This window comes from Larus michahellis, chromosome 1, assembly GCF_964199755.1.
Source record: "Larus michahellis chromosome 1, bLarMic1.1, whole genome shotgun sequence".
Taxonomy (NCBI): domain Eukaryota; kingdom Metazoa; phylum Chordata; class Aves; order Charadriiformes; family Laridae; genus Larus; species Larus michahellis.
Genome location: NC_133896.1, coordinates 124,319,471 through 124,338,758, shown reverse-complemented (window position 1 = coordinate 124,338,758; position 19,288 = coordinate 124,319,471). Strand labels below are relative to the sequence as shown.

The 19,288-nt window shown below is 40.4% G+C and overlaps 1 protein-coding gene across 2 annotated transcripts in view; it reads left to right on the top strand.

Annotated features, from left to right (window-relative positions):
* The window catches only part of DSCAM (DS cell adhesion molecule), a 466,019-nt gene that overhangs the window by 427,091 nt on the left and 19,640 nt on the right, over positions 1-19,288 (top strand). For both annotated transcript variants that reach the window (XM_074602331.1, XM_074602342.1), the window contains exons 28-31: positions 2,917-2,947; positions 8,606-8,721; positions 11,460-11,609; positions 15,350-15,547. In XM_074602331.1, coding sequence (XP_074458432.1) covers positions 2,917-2,947; positions 8,606-8,721; positions 11,460-11,609; positions 15,350-15,547 — 495 coding nt within the window. The remainder of the gene's footprint in view (positions 1-2,916; positions 2,948-8,605; positions 8,722-11,459; positions 11,610-15,349; positions 15,548-19,288) is intronic.

Here is a 19,288-nt window from a genome sequence, read left to right as displayed (position 1 = left end):
GAGGAGTGGGAATTGCAGATTTATTTGCAGTACATTCTGCCCGCAAACCTTTGTATTATAGGTGTATGCTTATAGACGATGGGTTTGTGGTTCCAGTTTCTGTGGAGCAAATGTAGCATAAGAATAGCAGTCTCTCCATTCTTAATCCTTTTACTCCTTGTTTTAGCATGTAGAGACAGGTAAACCTGTGTCTTCCTCCTGTGTCGTGCCCAGTATGATTTCTTTCTCCAGGAGTACTCTGTTTATAAAAAAAGCACAGTTTTCAGCAAAGCCCTACCTTTTGCCCAGTTTAGTAGTTCCACAGGTCAAGTCACAAGAAGGTCAATTGACTGCTGGAGTTCATGCAGGCATTCAGTAGGTCAGCATATATTATAACAGGGAAACCTGATGACTTACCACTCTTTCTTCTTACTATTAACCTAGCTCCACTACTACCATAATAGGTTTTCTTTTGTTTTTAAATTCAACTCACCCTAATCCAAGCAGAAAGCATCAGCGCGACATGAGAGTTCAGAAGTCACAGCATGCAATTTAAAACTGTATCACGGCCCCTGATTTCCCAGGGGGCAAGCCAAATGTGGTAAGAATTTTAAAGGCGGCTGCCCCAGCAAATGGAAGTGAGAGCTGTCGCTTGGTTGGTGGCTGTCAGTGCAGTCACGTGTCAAACCTGCGGTGAGGAGCAGTTTGTCTTTTTCACTAAGGCACGGGGTGATGCTTGGCTGGGGCAGGAGATTGCCCCCTTCACTCAGTCATTCATGGCCTCCCCAAGCCCTGTTTTCCCCACCTGAAAGCTGGGAGGTAGGACACTGGCAGGGATACTGACTCATTTTATGAAGTATTCTCAATTTGCTGATCAAAAGTGTAATGTAGGAAATACACATTACAATCTGTAGGCTATACGCATTGGTTTGTGAAACTAGGATTTCTCCTGTAGCTGATGTTTTGGACACGCTCTTATATTCAGCTGCTTTTAGGCTTCTAGGTTTTGCTTTGACAGATACATAAGATCCCTTGTCTTCTTGGGACGTTTGTTTTGGTCCAGTGCTACGCTAGCTTGTGTGACCGGTACAGCCATCGCTAACTGCAGTAATGCTGATAACCATTGTAACAATCTGCTTGAATAATTAGTGCATTTAAGCCCTGCTGATGGAGTTACTTTGTTTTTCTGCAGTACTTCCTCATTCAGCTTTTGCCACGTAGCATGATCTTGCATGATGCCTTATGTTGCTTTTGATTTATAATGCACAATCTTCTTTGCATGTCTTTGACCTAGAATGCGTATACGTAAATGTGCATTTGAATGTGCAGCACATACATCCAATGGTGAGAACATAACATTTTTTCCAGATGCAGCATGGAACACAGCTATATGCTGTGCAGCACCTGAGAACTTATGAAGGAGGTTCATTTAATCCTGGTAGACAAATATAAAAAGCAAACTAAATTACATTGGGCCAAGCAACCTTCAGCTTTGTCCCTTCAGCTTTTTTTTGAGTTGTGAATTACTTGCACAAGTATTCATAGTCTTCACTTAAGGAGGCAGCAAGTGGATGGTAGGGTCTTGTTGGGTTTTTTTATGGAAAAAAAAAAAGAGCCCTTTGTCCATTCCTTTTAAAAATGAATACAAATGTAGCCAGAGTGATGCATTAAGACAATGGTTTGTTTCTGCCTGCATATTCTGAATTTTAAAGGCAGGATATTTAACAGGATCACAAGCTAGGAAATTGTTGTAGGGGTAGGAGACCCAAGAAGTGATTAAGAAATGAAAAAGGTTTCAGAAGTGAGATGGTGAAAACAAAGACAAATTCGGTAAATATATTGGCAGTTGCCGGTAGATTTACAAGCGGCAGATAAAAGAAGAAATTTAAAGTTTCACATAATAAGAGAGTTCCTTGAAGACTTAGAATTTGGAATTGCTTTTTTCTCAGATTTGCTTCACTTGGTTGCACAAGAGGCTGCTTTGTTGCTGTGTGATTTACTTAAGGGCTCTGGAGTCAACATTTTTAAGTGAGTTTGTTTAGTGTCAGACTGCAGGAGAACAAAACATAGCTGACTATTTTTGCTGAATAATACTACAGAAATTCTTATATTATGTTGATAAAGTTTTACAGAAAGACACCTGAAGAACACCGGGTGAACCAACCTTCAGCTGTGTCCTTTGGTCTGATACATACCAGAAAAATTATATCCCCAAAGGATTTTATGCTAATAATAACAGCAATGGCAACAACAAGAGGAATATTTCTCCTTCAGCACCGCATCATTTTGCAGGGCTGATCCACCTGGGAATAAGCTACCTCCTGTTCTGTGTATAGGCTGTCCTCTGAAGACTCGGTAGTAGTTTTGAATTGTTGCTAGTGGGAAAGGATTCATATTTGAGAGTAACCAAACAAGTCAGTTCCTTGTGGACCTCCCTTCCTCAGACCTCTGTGCAGTCAGGTTTAGTTTGGAAATGGCAGGTTGGCAATTGCTCATCCAGTTTGGCTTTGGCTCCTGCCCAGAGATGCATGTCAACATTTCTGTCACCTTGCCTTTTCTTCCTTCCTCACCTGTTCACTTGCTAACAGTGGCACGAAGGAAGAGAGATGCCTGCTATTTGTTAAACTGTTTCTACTTCTAATAAATTTCTGTTTCTACTTCTAAGAGGTTTTTTCTAGTTAAGCCAATGGTAGCTTGTACTTCTCTAAGCATTTTTGGTGCAACTGAAGAACAGGGTTCTCTGGGGCAGAAAGCTGTAATGCAGCAAAATGCAGTTTCAGCAGAAGCAGGGACTTTTAGAGGTTATTTTGTACTTGCCACTGATCTGAGAAACAACAGTGGTCTTTCACATGGCTGATTCAAATCACTCTACTTCCTAATAATCCATCTATCAAATAGATTTTAATTTGTGATGACATCTCTTCTATTTTCTTCTAGATGCAAAGAGTTTAGCTGAAATGCTTATGAGGTAAGAATAGATTTAATGTTTTTAAATTGAAAAATGTCTGTCAACTATGGCATCATATTTAAAAATTGTAGGGACAAATGGAGAAGTAAACTTTCTATTCCTAAATCGTTTTTCAAAACACATATTTTGACTGTTTTTTAAGAACTAGGACAGACTGTTTGTTAAAAATGGGAGAAAAAAAGAATTTGTGGACAATGTCTGTGAGGGAATACAATGGTAAAAACCGAGAACTCTTGTGTTAGTAGATTAAATTATAGAAGCTATGGAGGTCCATTTGGACATTTTTCTTACTCAGAAAAATGTTTTCATAATATGTACAAAAGTAATTGGTCTTCAGAGATCATCTGATTAAACGCAATAAGTGCCTGGATGTGAATATTTCTAAACTTCACAGTTATATTTATGTAATTCACTATTGCTAGGTGCTTATACCCGAAGGTAACAGAGGAGCAGGTAAATCCATTTATTATTTTTCAGTTCTGTTCCATCAGTTCAGCATCCAGAAATCTAATTCAGTTGTTGAATTACAACAGAATGACTATTTTGGCACCACAACTCTTTCAAAGATGGGAATTTCATATCTTCAATGTTTATTGTTTTGTCTTGGGGAAAATACTGAACTTTGAAACTGCTGCAGCTATTTGAAAATGGAATCACCAAGGGATTATTTTTAAGTTCAAATGAGTTTTGGTTTGCTAGAAAATATTTTTGGTTTAAGCAACAAACTGGAGAATGTCATAGACTTTTTCCAAATGAACCCTACTCTAAACTTCCTCACCCATGATAAGCTTCACCTGCTATTCTAAGAATATACTTACCCAAGACATGGTGACAGATGGTTTTAGTGTAAACTCAGCTCTACGCCATCAGTCTGCAAATACACCTGAATAGTCCCACTGGTGTTAACAAGATGGGTCATGCAGGTCACATCATACCCTTCCTATTTGCCAGTTAGAAACCCCTGCTAGCAGCAGACTGTAGGTTTAAGCAGCTTCAGGAAGATATGCTCTGATATTTTTTGGTGTCGCAGAAAACAGCACAGATTAGCGTATGCAGCAAGTCTGTTCCCTAAAGAAACCCAGCATGGACTGGATTAAATTCTTGGATGAAGATATGCTGTCCCAGTGACAACCACATGTAACACCTCTGCAAAACTGGTAAACCTGTGCCTTAACCCTGGTTAACTTCACTAGTCTTATCATCACCTCTGCAAGGCCATTTCAGAGTCTCACTCCTCTGACGCTCAGAAAACTCTATCAAACTGCCAACATAAGTGCCCAGTTTTGACCCGTTTTTTCCTCTGCTGATGTCAACTTTCAAATTAAAGAGCTTCATTTGCCCTCCCCCCTTGAGGCACTCAGAGAGCAGTCAGGTCCCCTCCCAGCCTTTATTCAGAGCTGGTTTTCTAGGTAAGTCATCTGCCATTGTTTCTTTTCGCTTTGCCTTTCACCAGCATTGAAATATGATCACTGAGTTTATTAAAAAATAATCTTGTTCTTATTAAATAGTCGTATTTATCTTCTAAAAGATAAAAAACAAAGGCAAATGGCTACTAAAATAGGACTTTAGGGGATATAGGCCCACATTTGCAGACACATCGTAACTTGGAGCTTTCAAAGTGAGGCAGTTTTGAGGAGCCTGCTTTCTACAGGCTAAATGCTCTGTCACTTGTGATAAATCCATGACATACCTCCAATAGAAACCTGAGTTATCCGCCATCACTAGAGATTCCTGAAGATTTAGCACATTAATAATCGAAGGATAAAAAGCCCTCTCCAAAACAATAGTCACATATTATAAAGCTCCTGGTATTTTATATCTTTTAGATTTCACCAAAATCTGCAACTTTAAAAATATCAAAAAAGAAGGTATGCTGTGGGTTATGCCTTGACATTTATTATTGGGCAGAAAGCAGAAAAGATGATTCCCTGCTTGGTAGAAAGGTGTGAGGAATGGACAGAATTTTGTGTATCTTCCCCTTTGAGGAGATTTCCGTGAGCATGTGTAAAGCGGATTAAGAATGGAGCTTTGAAAGCCTTTGCTTTGAAAGTCACTGGCTTTGGTTGTGTAAGTCAAATGTCTGGGGAGCAGGATAAGCCGCAGTAGTTAGCAGTTTAATGGGAACTGCACAACTTGTTGCTGATACCTTAAACTAGCAAATAAAAATCCCTGCTGCCGTACAATCACAGCAGGTTTACATTTCTTTTGGGTGAAAGCATCAGCCCAGCCAACTTCTTTGTAACAGTTCGCTGTGAATTAGTATAGCAATCAACGGAGCTTTCTAATTTTGAGCACAAGGCAAGGAATCTTTTCTCCTCAAATACCCTCTCTCAGGCTGCTTATTTATGTGATTTAGTTTTCCATATGTTTTTACAACAACCAGCTTAGACATCAGGAAACTGTGAGGTGGCCTGACTCTCTGCCAAGGACCCAGAATGACTTTGGGTTTACAGAGCACCATATTTAATCCCTTTACATAACTAGCTTTATAGGTTTAACCCTCTCCTGTGCATACAGTCACTCAAGTAAGTATTTTTTTATTAAAAATCCAGAAAGATTATTTAAAGGGGGGTGTTCTTTTAACTATGCATACTGTACTTGCTCTGGGAAAAGGCCCATTTATCCACAGACTGTACATAAAAGCTGTACTCAATCAGACCCAAAGGCCCATGTCCCCAGCTATGTGTCTTTCACAGTGGCCAAAAGCAGACACCTGGGTAGAGTAAAAGACTACGGCAAATACATACTTGTTCCCCAGACAGGCTCCCAGTCTCTAACAATTTGGACCTCAGAGATTCATTGAACCAGAGGGAATGAATTGTGTTATACACAGATCCTTACAAGGTCTGACAGGTAAAGAACAGCCATAGCACATGTTTAAATTTGGGAATTTTATATCTGTAGGTTAAGGAAAATATAGGTAGATGTATTTCCTCTCTTTAAAGAAAAAATCATTGGACTCTTCATCCACCAGACTCTTACAATACTTTGGTGCCTGAATTTTCCTAGGTTAGAAAATACTTGAGCACCAAACTTCAAAACTGCAATCCTAAAAATCTTTGCCTTGCTGCCAAGTCCTAGAGGCGCTTAATTGCAGTTGACACTTCAGGTTTTTATAACCTGCAAGTTGAGCTATTGTGGTCTGCAGAAAATAATTCAAAATTCCTTCAGCCAGAAAGAGAGAGCATACTAATCAGCAGCAACCCTCTTGCTGCTGCCAATTGCCTGTTCAGTGTTTGGACACTCCATGTCACCATGCTGCTGAACACAGGGGAATTAATTAGGCCAGTAAGGAGGAGGAGAGAGATCACACAAAACGAGGCATAACTCTTGAGCATAGCAGGGATTTTTTCTGAATATAGAGAGGCCTGGGTTTCAATTCTGTCTTGAAGGACCTTCCATGTGTTTTGCAAAAAGCTCTACCTGGAGCCAGGAATGGGATTCAGAATTCTCTCTTGGCAGGTGAGCTATATAACTGCAAACCTGGGGAACTGTCCTCCTTCTCCCTGTGGTCCAAAAAATACTTTCTATGTGGTTGAGTACCTTGCAATAGTAGGAATATAGAGTGTTCATACTGCAGAAGAGCTTGTAGCTCTCACTGGGATTCTGGGGTCTGCATTCGCTGAGGAAGATGCCCGATTTGATCCCTTTGTCTCCTGTGTCCCTGGTGAGTGGAGGAGGCATGCAATGATACATTTATTATACTTAATTATGTATTTCACAGATTCTATATGTATCTGATTGTATGTATCCAATAACTATTGGATTATTGATTATTAATTGAAATTGGACCTCAGAAATTCAATTTCCTACTTTATAACAGGTTTGGTCTATGATCTTGGACAAGCCCAAAGTAGTCCGACTTTTCAAAGGCATGTATGCAAGCATACTTGGCATGCAGATAACATATTAATCTCTGATTCTCTTAAAATTTCAGCAACCTGAGTGGAAAACAATAGAAAAGTGGCATCTAATCCATGCAGAGACTTTGCAGAGACTTTGAGAACGTCAGTGTGGAATTTATCTGCATTTTAGGATCCTAAATGTCTTAGAAAATTTATGTGCTTAATAAAACACTGTGACTACTATTCTCCACTGATTATATATGCAGAAAAGTCTGACAGCCCTTGGGTAGCTCTCCTGATATTTTGCTTCCATAATGATTAAATGAGGCACAAGTTTGTAGGCTGTTTGAATGTGTTTCAGCTGTCCATTTGTACATGATAGCAACAGTACCACCTAACCACCTAGGTAAAGACAGAGGCGTTAAAGTTTGAGATACGTAGATAGTGTTAATGCTGGGGACCACAAAAGCAGGGAAAGCCAGAAGGTGAGGAACAGCCAGAGAGGTGTACCCGTGTGCCTTGCAGATCTCCCTCTTGAATTTGGAGCAGAATTACCCATCATGTGACAATGTAGTTTCTCCTGAAAATGACTCCAGGAGAACGGCCAAACCTGCAATAGTTAGGTCTTGCTCACCTGCAGACATAGCAGGAAGTTAAGGCAAATTGTCTAGAGATGTGGGCTCATCACACATGCATTAATCTCCTATGTAGAGGCTCTCACTCAGGGAAGAAGTGAGCTTATCATCGAGAAGCTTAATAGTCCTCTGCTGATTCCATTAACAACAATAATTCATTGCCAAAGGAGAATTAAACTGAGTGATCTACTGCTATTTTACACTAGAAAATGAGGCTCCACTTGGATTTTAAAGCTCTCTGAAGTGTGAGCACTTGGATCACACTGCTGGCTGATTTGTCTTAACTTTCCTCAGCCTCCCTGCGTAAAGAAGTATTTGCAAATATCTCCTCTCCTCCAAAGAGTAATTACATCTAAAAGGGCAAAAAGTTCCTGGGTTTTTAGTGCAGTCTGAAGGTTTCTTGGTGCAAGCTCTGTACTAGAAATGATTGTAGCACTCAGTTTTACTATCAATTTTCACTTGCTTTTGGTAGACAGCTCATTTAAGAAGTCATTTTCTGGTACACAAACTTCAAAATGAAATTGTTTCTATTTGCATGACGACAGAATAATTGGTTTATGTTCTTTTTTAGAATATTGCATCAATCAATTAGAAATAATCCATGAATGTAAACAAGATTTGCAATTTTAATCTTGGAACATCAATGGGACTAGAGCCTTTATTTATTTTATGCAATTTACTAATGGAATCCCTAGTTATTAATTTGGGGTTTTGTTTATCAATTCTAGTGATATTTGAAATTTATCTAATGAAAAATAATGAAAAGTTAAAAAAATAATTAAAATTACTTAAGACATCATTTTCCTACCAACCTGTTTGATCAGCTGTGTGCCTCTTTATTCATATGCATGAGAAATGAAAGAAAAGGTCCATCTTGCAAAGTGTTGTTACTGATTTAATTATATTAAAACACTTGAAGAAAACTATATGAAATTTTCAGGAGATCCATACTGATAAAGAATAGACCAATTCCCTCAACGCCTCCATCTGCTTGTCATGTGCATTAAATTAATACCATGCACTTGTTCTTAAGACGGGAAAATAAGATGTATGGGTATTTTGCTGATTATGGTTATATTACTTTTTGTTTGAGCTGGACAGATTTAAAATGAGGAAGTTTGCAAGTACCTTTTCATTTAGGCTGAATGTTAATGTGTTCACTTCTCTTTTATTTTTAGCAAGAACACCAGGACATCAGATACACTTAATAAGCAGCAGCAAACACTGAGGATGCACATAGACATTCCAAGAGCACAGCTTCTGATTGAGGAGAGGGACACAATGGAGACCATTGGTAAACTCTTGTCGGGCTTGTTTTCAATGGTTAATGTAACAGGCACTTTCGGTGGACTTCATTTACCCCATCCCTTTTTCCCACTGCACACATCAAGAAAAAAGAGCTACAAATTAACTTGCCACATTTGAAAACTGAACTGATTTTTTTTTTCCACCCTTTGAATCATTCCTCACTTTAAGTAATTTCAGTACAGTATTGAAAATAATGCAGGACATTAGGAAAATGAAGCTGGTGGAAAGAGCCACTTGAAGAAAATGTAAATGAAGACTGGCAGTTTTATGATTTACATTTTGATTTCTATTTTGGCTTTGACTAGACAGTTGGATTACTGACACTACTTATAAGGAAAATGACATTCTGAAACTACAATATCAGTATTTAAAGATTTGCAACAGCCAACGTCTAAAACTTACACATTGCATATTGTACCCACCTGTTCATAGCAACTGCTATTTCAACATTTTGATCAGTTTTCAGCTTTTATTTATCTATGCAAAATTCAAATCTAAACTGTTTCACACAACAGAAAACAAGATTTCTCATGCAGCTGGCACATAGCTGAACTGTCATGAAAAGCAGAATTGTTTGGTGTCAGGCTTTTTCTCAAAATAATTTAAACGCAAGGTGTCTGAAATCTCAACAGAATAAAATACAACCTGATCTTGTGCCTCTATGGGTGCATGCTGCGGCAAGACCCTCCAGAATGACTGATATTGTTAGACTTCCAACTTTTTTGGATCAAAATCTGCGTAGCAGCCTGTGATGGCTGAGAACGTAACAGCATCCCAGGGACAGTGTGGCTGGAGAGGAAAGCCCTGCAAGGTGGGAACAGCAGCTCTGCAACTCCTGTCCGTGCCTGCACTGGGGAGGGACAAGCTGCTTTAACCCCTCACTCTGTCACACTTGCTGTCAGTCTGGCATGGCAAGGTGGCATCAGGGGACATTTCACAGGTTGTGACGCGGATTTGAAAATGAGACCTATGCTTTACCTGAAATACAGACTTTTTTTAATCCTGATTTAAGCTTCCCGAAGTTGGTCTCTGTGATGCAGTCTTTTGTGCCACGCTTCATCCTAAAGACAGCTTTTACTTTTGAGTTATAGTTGCTGAGCAATAGGGGGTTATAGTGGAAATACTGTTAGTGCCTCAACTGTAGCACTAGTTAGGTCCCTTGGTAATAGCCAGCTCTCCACAAAGCACCCAGAATAAGCAGGCACTTTGGCAGTCTTTGACATAGTTTACTGCCAAGAGGCTTTATTCCCAACCTGAATAAGCGCTCATCTTTTGCCAGAGACAGAGTAATTTGATTTCATAATGCTCATTCTATTTATGGCCTTCTTTGGGTAAAAAATGCTGGTTATGTTATTGTGCAGAACTGTTCGCCTTAATGGTCTCTTGTCAAGTTAAAAAAATAAATAATAAAAACCAGGAATGCTTAGAAGTGGATCAACCTTTGCTGACTAGTAAATGCACGGAAGCCCCACTGCTGCCAGTCCCCTTAGAAATTCATTACAAAGCTATATAGCATAACAAAGAAGGAAGTTCTTGTGGCTTTTTTTACTATTATGAATGGATAAAAAGACTGTAAAGAATCCAAGAGAAAGTCTGATAGCATGTAAATAGTTCTGCAAGCACAAAGTCAGTGGAAGATTTATTGCTGTTAAACCTTCCATGATAAAGTGGACCAGATTCCTCTTTGGAGTGAAAGAAATACAATACAGAGATCACAACTGGGAAAAAAAAAAAAAAAGTGCTGTATACCACTGACTTTCTGCAGAGGTCAAGGTCTGTGTAGAAATTTGGTGCTATGTACTGCCCCATAGGGAATCAATAGGCAGCAGAACCAGACAGCAGTAAAGGGTCAGTGCTTACCTTCTCCTCCCAGTCCTTCTCAAGGTCGGGCTTCGCCTCACACCTTCTTCTGCAGCTGCAGGAAAGCCCATAGTCAGCTAGACTGACTATGTTGAGAGAAACTTATACGACTCGCATAAAGATCTCTAAAGCTTTTTCAAACTACAGCAGTGAGGTTTGGTGCAGAGAGAGCTGGTGGGACTTAGCCCTTACCTTCCAGAGCAGCAAAACACTGGACTTAAGGATGCTTAGCTGCCCTCCAAGTATATTTCCATTGTCTTCACTACAGTGCTTATGTGCTTAAAAAGCAGCTCCCTGAGAACAGTCTTGGGTCACGGCCATCCCTTCTGCAATATTCTGTCACCAGAGAAAAAGCTGACTGGTAGAAAGTTAGTTAGCAACATTGCCTAATGACCTCATTTTGGGAAGGCACGGGTGGTTTCACTGAGGACATTATTAATTATGTTTATAAAAATTAAGAAATTGAACATGTTGTTGAAAAGCTCAGCTGAGCTCTCTGAAAATGAAGGGGGAGAGGGCAGTGTTCAAAAGATGTGAGAGGAGGAATTAGGCCCAAAATTAATTACACACAAATTAGTTTTTTGGAAGGATGCTGTCTCAGTTGCACATCTCTAAGTTGAAAGACATGAAAATCACACTTATTCTGTAGTTTTGTATGAACTTTGAGCTTAAACCTGGAGGCTCCCAAGCTGTGGTACCCACTTCAAAGCCATCTTCAGCCCTGCAGAGAAGAGGGAGCTGCCACTGTCAATGGTGACGCCCACCTGAAAGTAAATAAGTCTGGGGACTTCCTGTGAAGCTCTTCTGAAAGCAGACCTGAAATTTGTTAGTCATTTTCTGATTTTATTTTTTTTTTACTTACAGATGACAGATCAACGGTTCTGCTCACTGATGCTGACTTTGGAGAGACGTCTAAGCAGAAGTCGCTGACTGTCACCCACACAGTACATTACCAGTCTGTGTCACAAGCTACAGGACCACTGGTGGATGTTTCTGATGCCCGGCCAGGGACAAGTAAGCATATAAGAGAATATGTTATCTGGAGAGGAGAAAGCTATAAGAAAATGAATAGTGTGTGCCTGCATTTGTATCCTCATGGGGTTTTTTATTCAGTCTGAAAGTTAAGAGAAATCTATTTAGGTCAGCAGAGAACACTTCTTACACACTTTCTTTCAGAGGTTCAATAAGGTAAAAATTGCACATGCATCTGAGGTATAGGTGTAATTTGAAATAATTCATACCTGGCTTTCATTAAACCAAATGCATGCTAGATTTTAATTTCTAGAATTTATTGGGTAAATTAGCTTAATGGCTTTTAGTGTCTAATATATTTTTTTCTAGGTGATCAATCTTTATTGTATTTGAAAATACATCTTCCCTCTTTACCTCTCCATCAGGCAAGAAATGCATTTCTTATTATTGCTTTTCTGAGAAAGTTGTATTTCCAGTTTTAGTAATTATGGTAAATTACTTTTCCCAGATACATTCATGCTGAGTTATTCTGATAGTCATTAAAATGCAATCATAAATTAATATACTGTTGCAATTCATTCTTCTTAGTTCTCTCATGAATGTGTTCCATATGTATGTAAATGGAAAAGAAAATCAGTAGATTGAAGGAATACTTATGAGTTAGGAATATTACTAATGTGTAGTTCACTAGCAGTGTGCAAATCTCTTGGATTATTTCTGTCCTCTGACTGTTTCAGAATTTCTTTACTTGGTGAGTTTGGTGAGCATAAATACTGAAAGCTCAGTTGCTAGAACGCAACTTATTTGAAAAATCTTCATTTCATCTCCATTTCTACCCCCGTCTTTATAAATGATAGCTGTTCTAGTCCTGACCTTGCTGCTTTTCTAACTCTGACAGTTTTAAGATATGATTAGTTATTTCTTGAGGACTAGATTAGTAACACCATTTTTTAACTATGAGGAGTCATGGCATTTGAATTAGAAGTGTCAAAATACGATATTTATTTTCTTTCTGGTACCACCCGTGTATTGCTCCTTTAGTTCATGTGCATGCTGGCTAGCCTGCTTACTAAGAGCAAAAATATCATCATATAATTTTTATCATGTTAGCAGATCAAGATGGTCTGAGCAAACAGACCCCTGCCTTTTCGAATAAGAGGCATCACCCCAAAATTGCATGCCTGTATCATACACAGCGTTTTATAGTACCAGTACCTTCCACACCTAATCCCTTTTTTGTGTGCAGTTATGTGTTTCATTCCACTGAAGTCAGGGAGAGACTTCCTTGAAATTAAACTTGGATTTAACTCATGTATAAGAGTATGATCTTTGTCCAGCTCAGCTTTGGAAACAGAAATCCATCATCACTTTTATTATGCAGTAAAGATCTGATTGCAGCAGTGGACAGGACCGGGTCAAAGACTTTTAGGTAGTGTTCTCTGGATTTAAGGCACTACTATAGCTTTGATAGAGGCTGGGCTATGAGATTTTGTCTAGACCCACAACTTTCTCTGTGAAGAGGCGGGGAGCAGTGCCCAGCTGGGTGGCTCAGAGATTGTGGATCCTCCCATTTGAGCACACTCACACTCACTGATTGACAAATATTCCCTTACAGCACTTTCTAAGTTGTTCTCTAGTTCTTTTGTATTTTTTTATAGAAGAGGTATGCTCCTTTGCCTTGTTCACCTTAGCTATCTACAGTTAAGTTTCAGCCTATGACAGCAGAACTGGCTTAAAAACCGGGGCACCAGATGTGCACTGTTTTCCATCACACGGGCAGCTCTGGAGCTTGCTGCATCTGTGCCACAGAGTCCCTTATGCAGGCACAGCACAGCTGGGGCAGAGCTACTGATCAGCACATGCTCAGCAGGATCAGCACTGACCTCCTGCGTGCTGGCAGCAGGCTCTCCCGCCTCCTTCAAATTGCTGACGAAAACCTACTGAGTCATGGGATCAGAGAACAGTTGAGGTTGGAAGGGACCTCTGGGCACTGGCTAGTCCGACCCCTGTGCTTAAAGCAAGGTCAGCTAGAGCCGGTTGCCCAGGGCCATACGCAGGCGACTTTTGAATATCTCCAAGGATGGTGACTCCCACCACATCTCTGGGCAACCCGGGCCAGTGCTCAGTCGCCCTCACAGTAAAGCGTTTCATGATGTTCAGAGGGAAGCTCTCATGTTTCGCCTTGTGGCCATTGCCTCTGGTCCTGCCACGGGGCACCACTGAGAAAAGCCTGGCTCAATGCTCTTTGCACTTCCCCTTCAAGTATTTATATACGTTGATGAGATCCGCCCAACCTTTCTCCAGACCAAGCAGCCCCAGCACCGAGCTGACAGGTTTCCCACCAGCACTCTCCTTCTGTCCTTCATGTCTTCCCCAAAAGCAGGCACGACGCTTTCTTCTGGCTACATGACAGCCACGTGCCAACTTTCCACAGCTGGTACAAGCGTTGGCTTATACTGACAGGCTGGTCATGTCGTGTCAAATGCGGTTTTGGATGTTATCCATGTGAGGTGGCTATGTGTTGCACTACCAGGAGGATCAGTTATCAATGGCACCGGGTTCATATTTTTCCACTGTTGTAGGGGGAAGATGTGAAATAGGAGATCAGACCTTAGCTGGTATTTGTAAGTAAATACCTTGTCTCTTTGAAGCAGTGGAGTACAAATTCTTACTGGGAATGCTTAGGCAGAAGCAATGCTCAGAGTCATTATCTGGGTATTGTTTTTTTCTTTAAATTGCTTCTGCTAAAGTCTCTTACCTCAAAGACTGACAACTTCACATTTGAATGTCAAAGAACTTTTGAATAGATTTGAATTTTTCATTTCTAATACCCTTTCTCTCTATTGTTAGTAATATCCTTTCAGAAGCTTCGAAGAGAAATCCTTCAGTGCTGATTTAGTCACTTTCTGTTTGCCACATAATGATTTTTCTTTTCCACTTGCTTTGTTAGGGAGTACAAGCCTCACTTTTACTCAAGAACAATTTATTAACAAAGTAATGAGGTCAGTTTTGGCAGATAGTTCTTTGGTCACCGTATTATTTTTAGGATAATAAAAAATAAAACATTGCTGACCTTAAACAAGTAGCAGATGATTTTTAAATATTAAGATATTGTATTTATTCACTAAATTTTTAAAACGGTCAAGTCTTCATGAACCTGTTCCTAGTGAAACTCTGATGGCACTATTACAGGTTATGTTTTGTCTTGTCTACTTGTTAAAAACAATAGGGAATCTGTAGCTGATTAATAATGTAATATAATAAAAGTATCAATAAAATGTCCATAATAGGAAATTACATCACCACATTTCTAAGCATGTTTTTACAAAATGAGACCATGTACCCGGTGTAGGTTGTTTCTGAGGGCACATCTACATTGGCAATTTACCTCAGACTTTGCTTGAGATGTAGCGTGAAGTCCCTGACCAGACCTACTGGCCTTGTGCTCTTTCACATCTCAAAGTGGTTTTGGTACTGGAGGAATGCTTATGTTGCAGTAAAGGGATAATGAATGTGTCGATGGGAGATTGGTAGGGGTCTCAGCTCTTCAGCTGTACCCTTTTATAAAACGGATGCTTTCATTAGAAAGAGGGTATTTCAAAAAAGTGTTAGCAGTTTGGTAATGAACAGCACTTTTACTGTTAGATTTTTTTCCCCACCAAGAATGTTTTGTGGATTTTTTTAACCAACATGATTTCAGTGTCCGTCCCCTTCTGACGGGGCTTTTTTCCTTACCAATTCAAGAGCCTAGTGGCAAAGACCCTCTCTGTTATCCATCGCAGATCCTACCACAAGGAGGAGTGCCAAAACCGGACCCACAGCTCGCAACCGCTACGCTAGCCAGTGGACCCTCAACAGACCTCATCCCACCATATCAGCTCATACCCTCACCACAGACTGGAGGCTGCCCACCCCCAGGCCAGCAGGATCAGTGGACAAGGAAAGTGACAGCTACAGCGTCAGCCCCTCGCAGGACACAGGTACGGAGCTCTCTGTAGGGCTACGGTGTGAAAATGGGACAGCAGTAGCTGCAGTAACCTTCATGGTCATTGAAGTACATCATTTGGTTCTTAGGTGTCATCTTTTTTTCCTTGGTAGGGTGTTTTTCTGCACGCTACGTATAAGGGGTGCCACAAATGCATACGGTGCTAATGATAACAAATATTGTGCGTGTGGTTTCTTGTGCCACACATGCATACTGGAGTCCTATGAACAATATGGTAGTAATTTTTCCTGCAGCTTAAGCGCTGTACTTCCTGTATCTGAAGGAAAAAGTAGGAGACTTTGCTGCATGAAATGGCATTGACCAGGAAGGGGCAGTATTAGCAACCAAGAATGTGTCTGAGTCACAGGTAGAATGGTTTTAAGGTTTGAGCCACATTGAGGTCAGTATTTTCCTTTTCCCATTCATGTAATAGGTTCATAGAGTTTATTCTAAGCAGAAAAAATGAGAGGAAAAAATCTGGAATTGGAGTCCAAGTCAAAATCCATTCATATCACTGAATACTGCAGCAGCTAGCTCTGATTTTCTTGAGAAAGAGCCTAGGTTTTATTCCTCTAGATGGTAAGTGGGGAGCCACTGAATATGTATTCTGCCTGCAGTTTTAATCTCTCCTTCATGTCTTCACATTATAAATGCAATTGTAACTGAAGAGAAAAGCTTTCCTCTCTGCCCTACACTGAACAAGTGACAAAAAAAAAATGGGGCAAATAAATTAGTAAATGATTAAGCAGAAGAATAGTCATGAAGCAAATCTATTAAAGGTTAAATATGACGAAAGGTAAAGTATTATTCAAAGGAATGCCTGGCAGAAGTGAATCCAGGCTTACTCTGGCCTCCTCAGAAGGAATTGTGTACCTTCTGTCCTGATTTTAGGGGAAAAGTATTTGTCACATAAAAAAGCTATGTGTTAGAGATACAAAGCAGTAGATGCGACTGGCCTTTCACCATGAAAACCAGTATGACTGTTTTTATTCTCTTTATAAGAACAAGCATCTGACTTCCCTTACATCCAGTAATTTATAGGTTGGAGTTCTCATCTTTTCACAATTCACCCTCCTAAGCTTGCAGACCCCTATGTTGTCTCCTTAGCATAATGGCACTCAACAGTTACCTCTAGCCGTCTGACAAACTTCATCCTGATTTCTTCAGGTAGAATTATCATAAGGTTTTAAGGATTAACTCTAATAGCTATACAGATGCAAATATTAATGGCAAATGTTATGTCAGAAACTCTTTTTGTAGACATTCCAGATCTCAGGTTCACTTGCATGTGTTCCAATGTTTTGTCACCCACAGATATTTTCCAATGCACGTGGCAAAGGGCAGCGAATTCGGTGAACACACAGTGATTTATGTAAGGGGTAGCAACTTTAGATCATGCTCAAGAAAGGTTTTCTTGTGCCAAAATGTAGCTGTATTACGCCACTTGGTTTCTGGGAAAAGAATAGAGTCAGTTTAATCTGAGTACTTCATAATCACGGAATCACGGAATCACGGAATCTTCAGAGTTGGAAGGGACCTCTAGAGATCATCTAGTCCAACTCCTCTGCTAGAGCAGGATTGCCTAAAGCACATCCCTCAGGGCTGCATCCAGGCGGGTCTTGAAAATCTCCAGAGTAGGGGACTCCACAACCTCCCTGGGCAGCCTCTTCCAGTGCTCTGTCACCCTCACTGTAAAGAAGTTTTTCTGTGTATTTGAACGGAACTTCCTATGTTCTAGCTTGTGCCCATTGCCCCTTGTCCTGTCACTGGCAACCATTGAAAAGAGCCTGGCTCCGTCCTCCTTAAACCCACCCTTTAGATACTTGTAAACATTAATCAGGTCCCCCCTCAACCTTCTCTTCTCCAGGCTAAAGAGTCCCAGCTCTTTCAGCCTTTCCTCATAAGGGAGGTGCTCCAGTCCCATAATCATCTTGGTTGCCCTTCGCTGGACTCGCTCCAGTAGTTCCCTGTCCCTCTTGAACTGGGGAGCCCAAAACTGGACACAGTACTCCAGTTGTGGCCTCACCAGTGCAGAGTAGAGGGGGAGAATGACCTCCCTCGACCTACTGGCCACAGTCTTCCCTATGCAGCCCAGGATGCCATTGGCCTTCTTGGCGACAAGGGCACACTGCTGGCTCATGGATAATTTGCTGTCTACCAGGACCCCCAGGTCCTTCTCCTCAGAGCTGCTTCGCAGCATGTCCGCCCCTAACCTATACTGGTGTTTGGCATTCTTCCTTCCCAGGTGCAGGACCCTACACTTGCTTTTGTTGAACCTCATTTGGTTCTTCTCTGCCCAGCTCTCCAGCCTGTCCAGGTCAAATAAACATTATAATAGGTATAGCTAAATTATGTGTTCAAGAATCAATTGAACTAATGTGCACATTTGATCACTTTTCCAATATGGAGCTCAGATTTATGAGTCTGGTTGATGCAGTTAGAGGAATTTAGCACTTCTTTTCAAAACAATTCCAGGTTTACAAAGTGTTAGCTTTTAAGCTTAGGAGAAATGTATTGCAGCAGTTCACATCTAACTAGAGGCCATTAGAAATTTTCTGTTGAATCTGGGTTTCATGAAGTTCACTCTGGGCTTGGTTGAATTTTCATCAAATCTAAAGTAGGTGTTCAAGCAGATTCTTCCTGGAATAGTCTCCCCAGGGCATGGGCTATGGGAAGCTGCAGGTCTTGACCTTCATGGACCAAACTGTGACCTTTGCATGACCATCATATTTACAGACACTGCTCTATGGCACTGGGCAACTGTGCAGCCTTCCAGGAATTTCCAGTTGATTAGAAATTTGGAAAGACATTATTTTGGTCTGACTTACAGATAAACAGAATTATTTTTCCTGTAGAAAAACAAAACAAAACAAAACAAAACAGTTGTCTAAGTTCTGGCCAGCTCAAAATGTTAAGCAAGTTACAGCATGTTGTAGAAGTACTTTTAAATAATGCATAGTCCTATTTACAAGTGGCAGGAGTGTTGTTCTTTCTGCACAATGAAAACTGACGCAAGGATCCTAGAAACAATAAAAAAGATAAAGATTTGCAATAACAACACAGTTGCCTCTGGCTGCTCTAGGAGTCCCATTTTTATGAATTAGCTATTACATTGTGCCTGTTTATTGAGCATCACCAACAATATCTGCAATTGTACAGATCTTGTGATGAAATATGACTTCTGCCCAAGGAACTTTTGACAGTCGTCTGCTCTTCCAGCCCACTGAAGTAGAAGTGCAATGGGTGCCACAGGCTGGTGATTTGTCCCCGCAGAAATGAGCGATGCATTTCCAGAATGCTTTTTCATATATCAGTAGCCATTTACATCATCAATAATAGTGCTTGTTTAAGAAATTTTGATATTCTCAGAAACTCATCAGCAGAAAAGAACAGCCTGTAGGTCATAATAGCCTCTGTGTCAAATATGAAGCCCCCATTAGCTTCAGCAGCATTGAAAAAAGTGCCTGAATGACTGCAGGCTGGTAGCTGCCAAACAATATTGCTTTCTTAAGACCTTTGCTCCATATGAAATGAGTTAGTATTTTACCAGTGTGTGAGACAGTCTGAGAGAATGCCTGAGAGACACTGCCTCTCTATTTGACCTTTGCCCTCAGAGCTTTCTCAAAAAAAAATATATGATTGTGACAGGTACAGAAAGATTATCCTTTCTCGCCTAGACATCACCTCACAGAAATTTTTCTGAGATGCATTAAAAAGATAACGTAAAGAAGCTGTT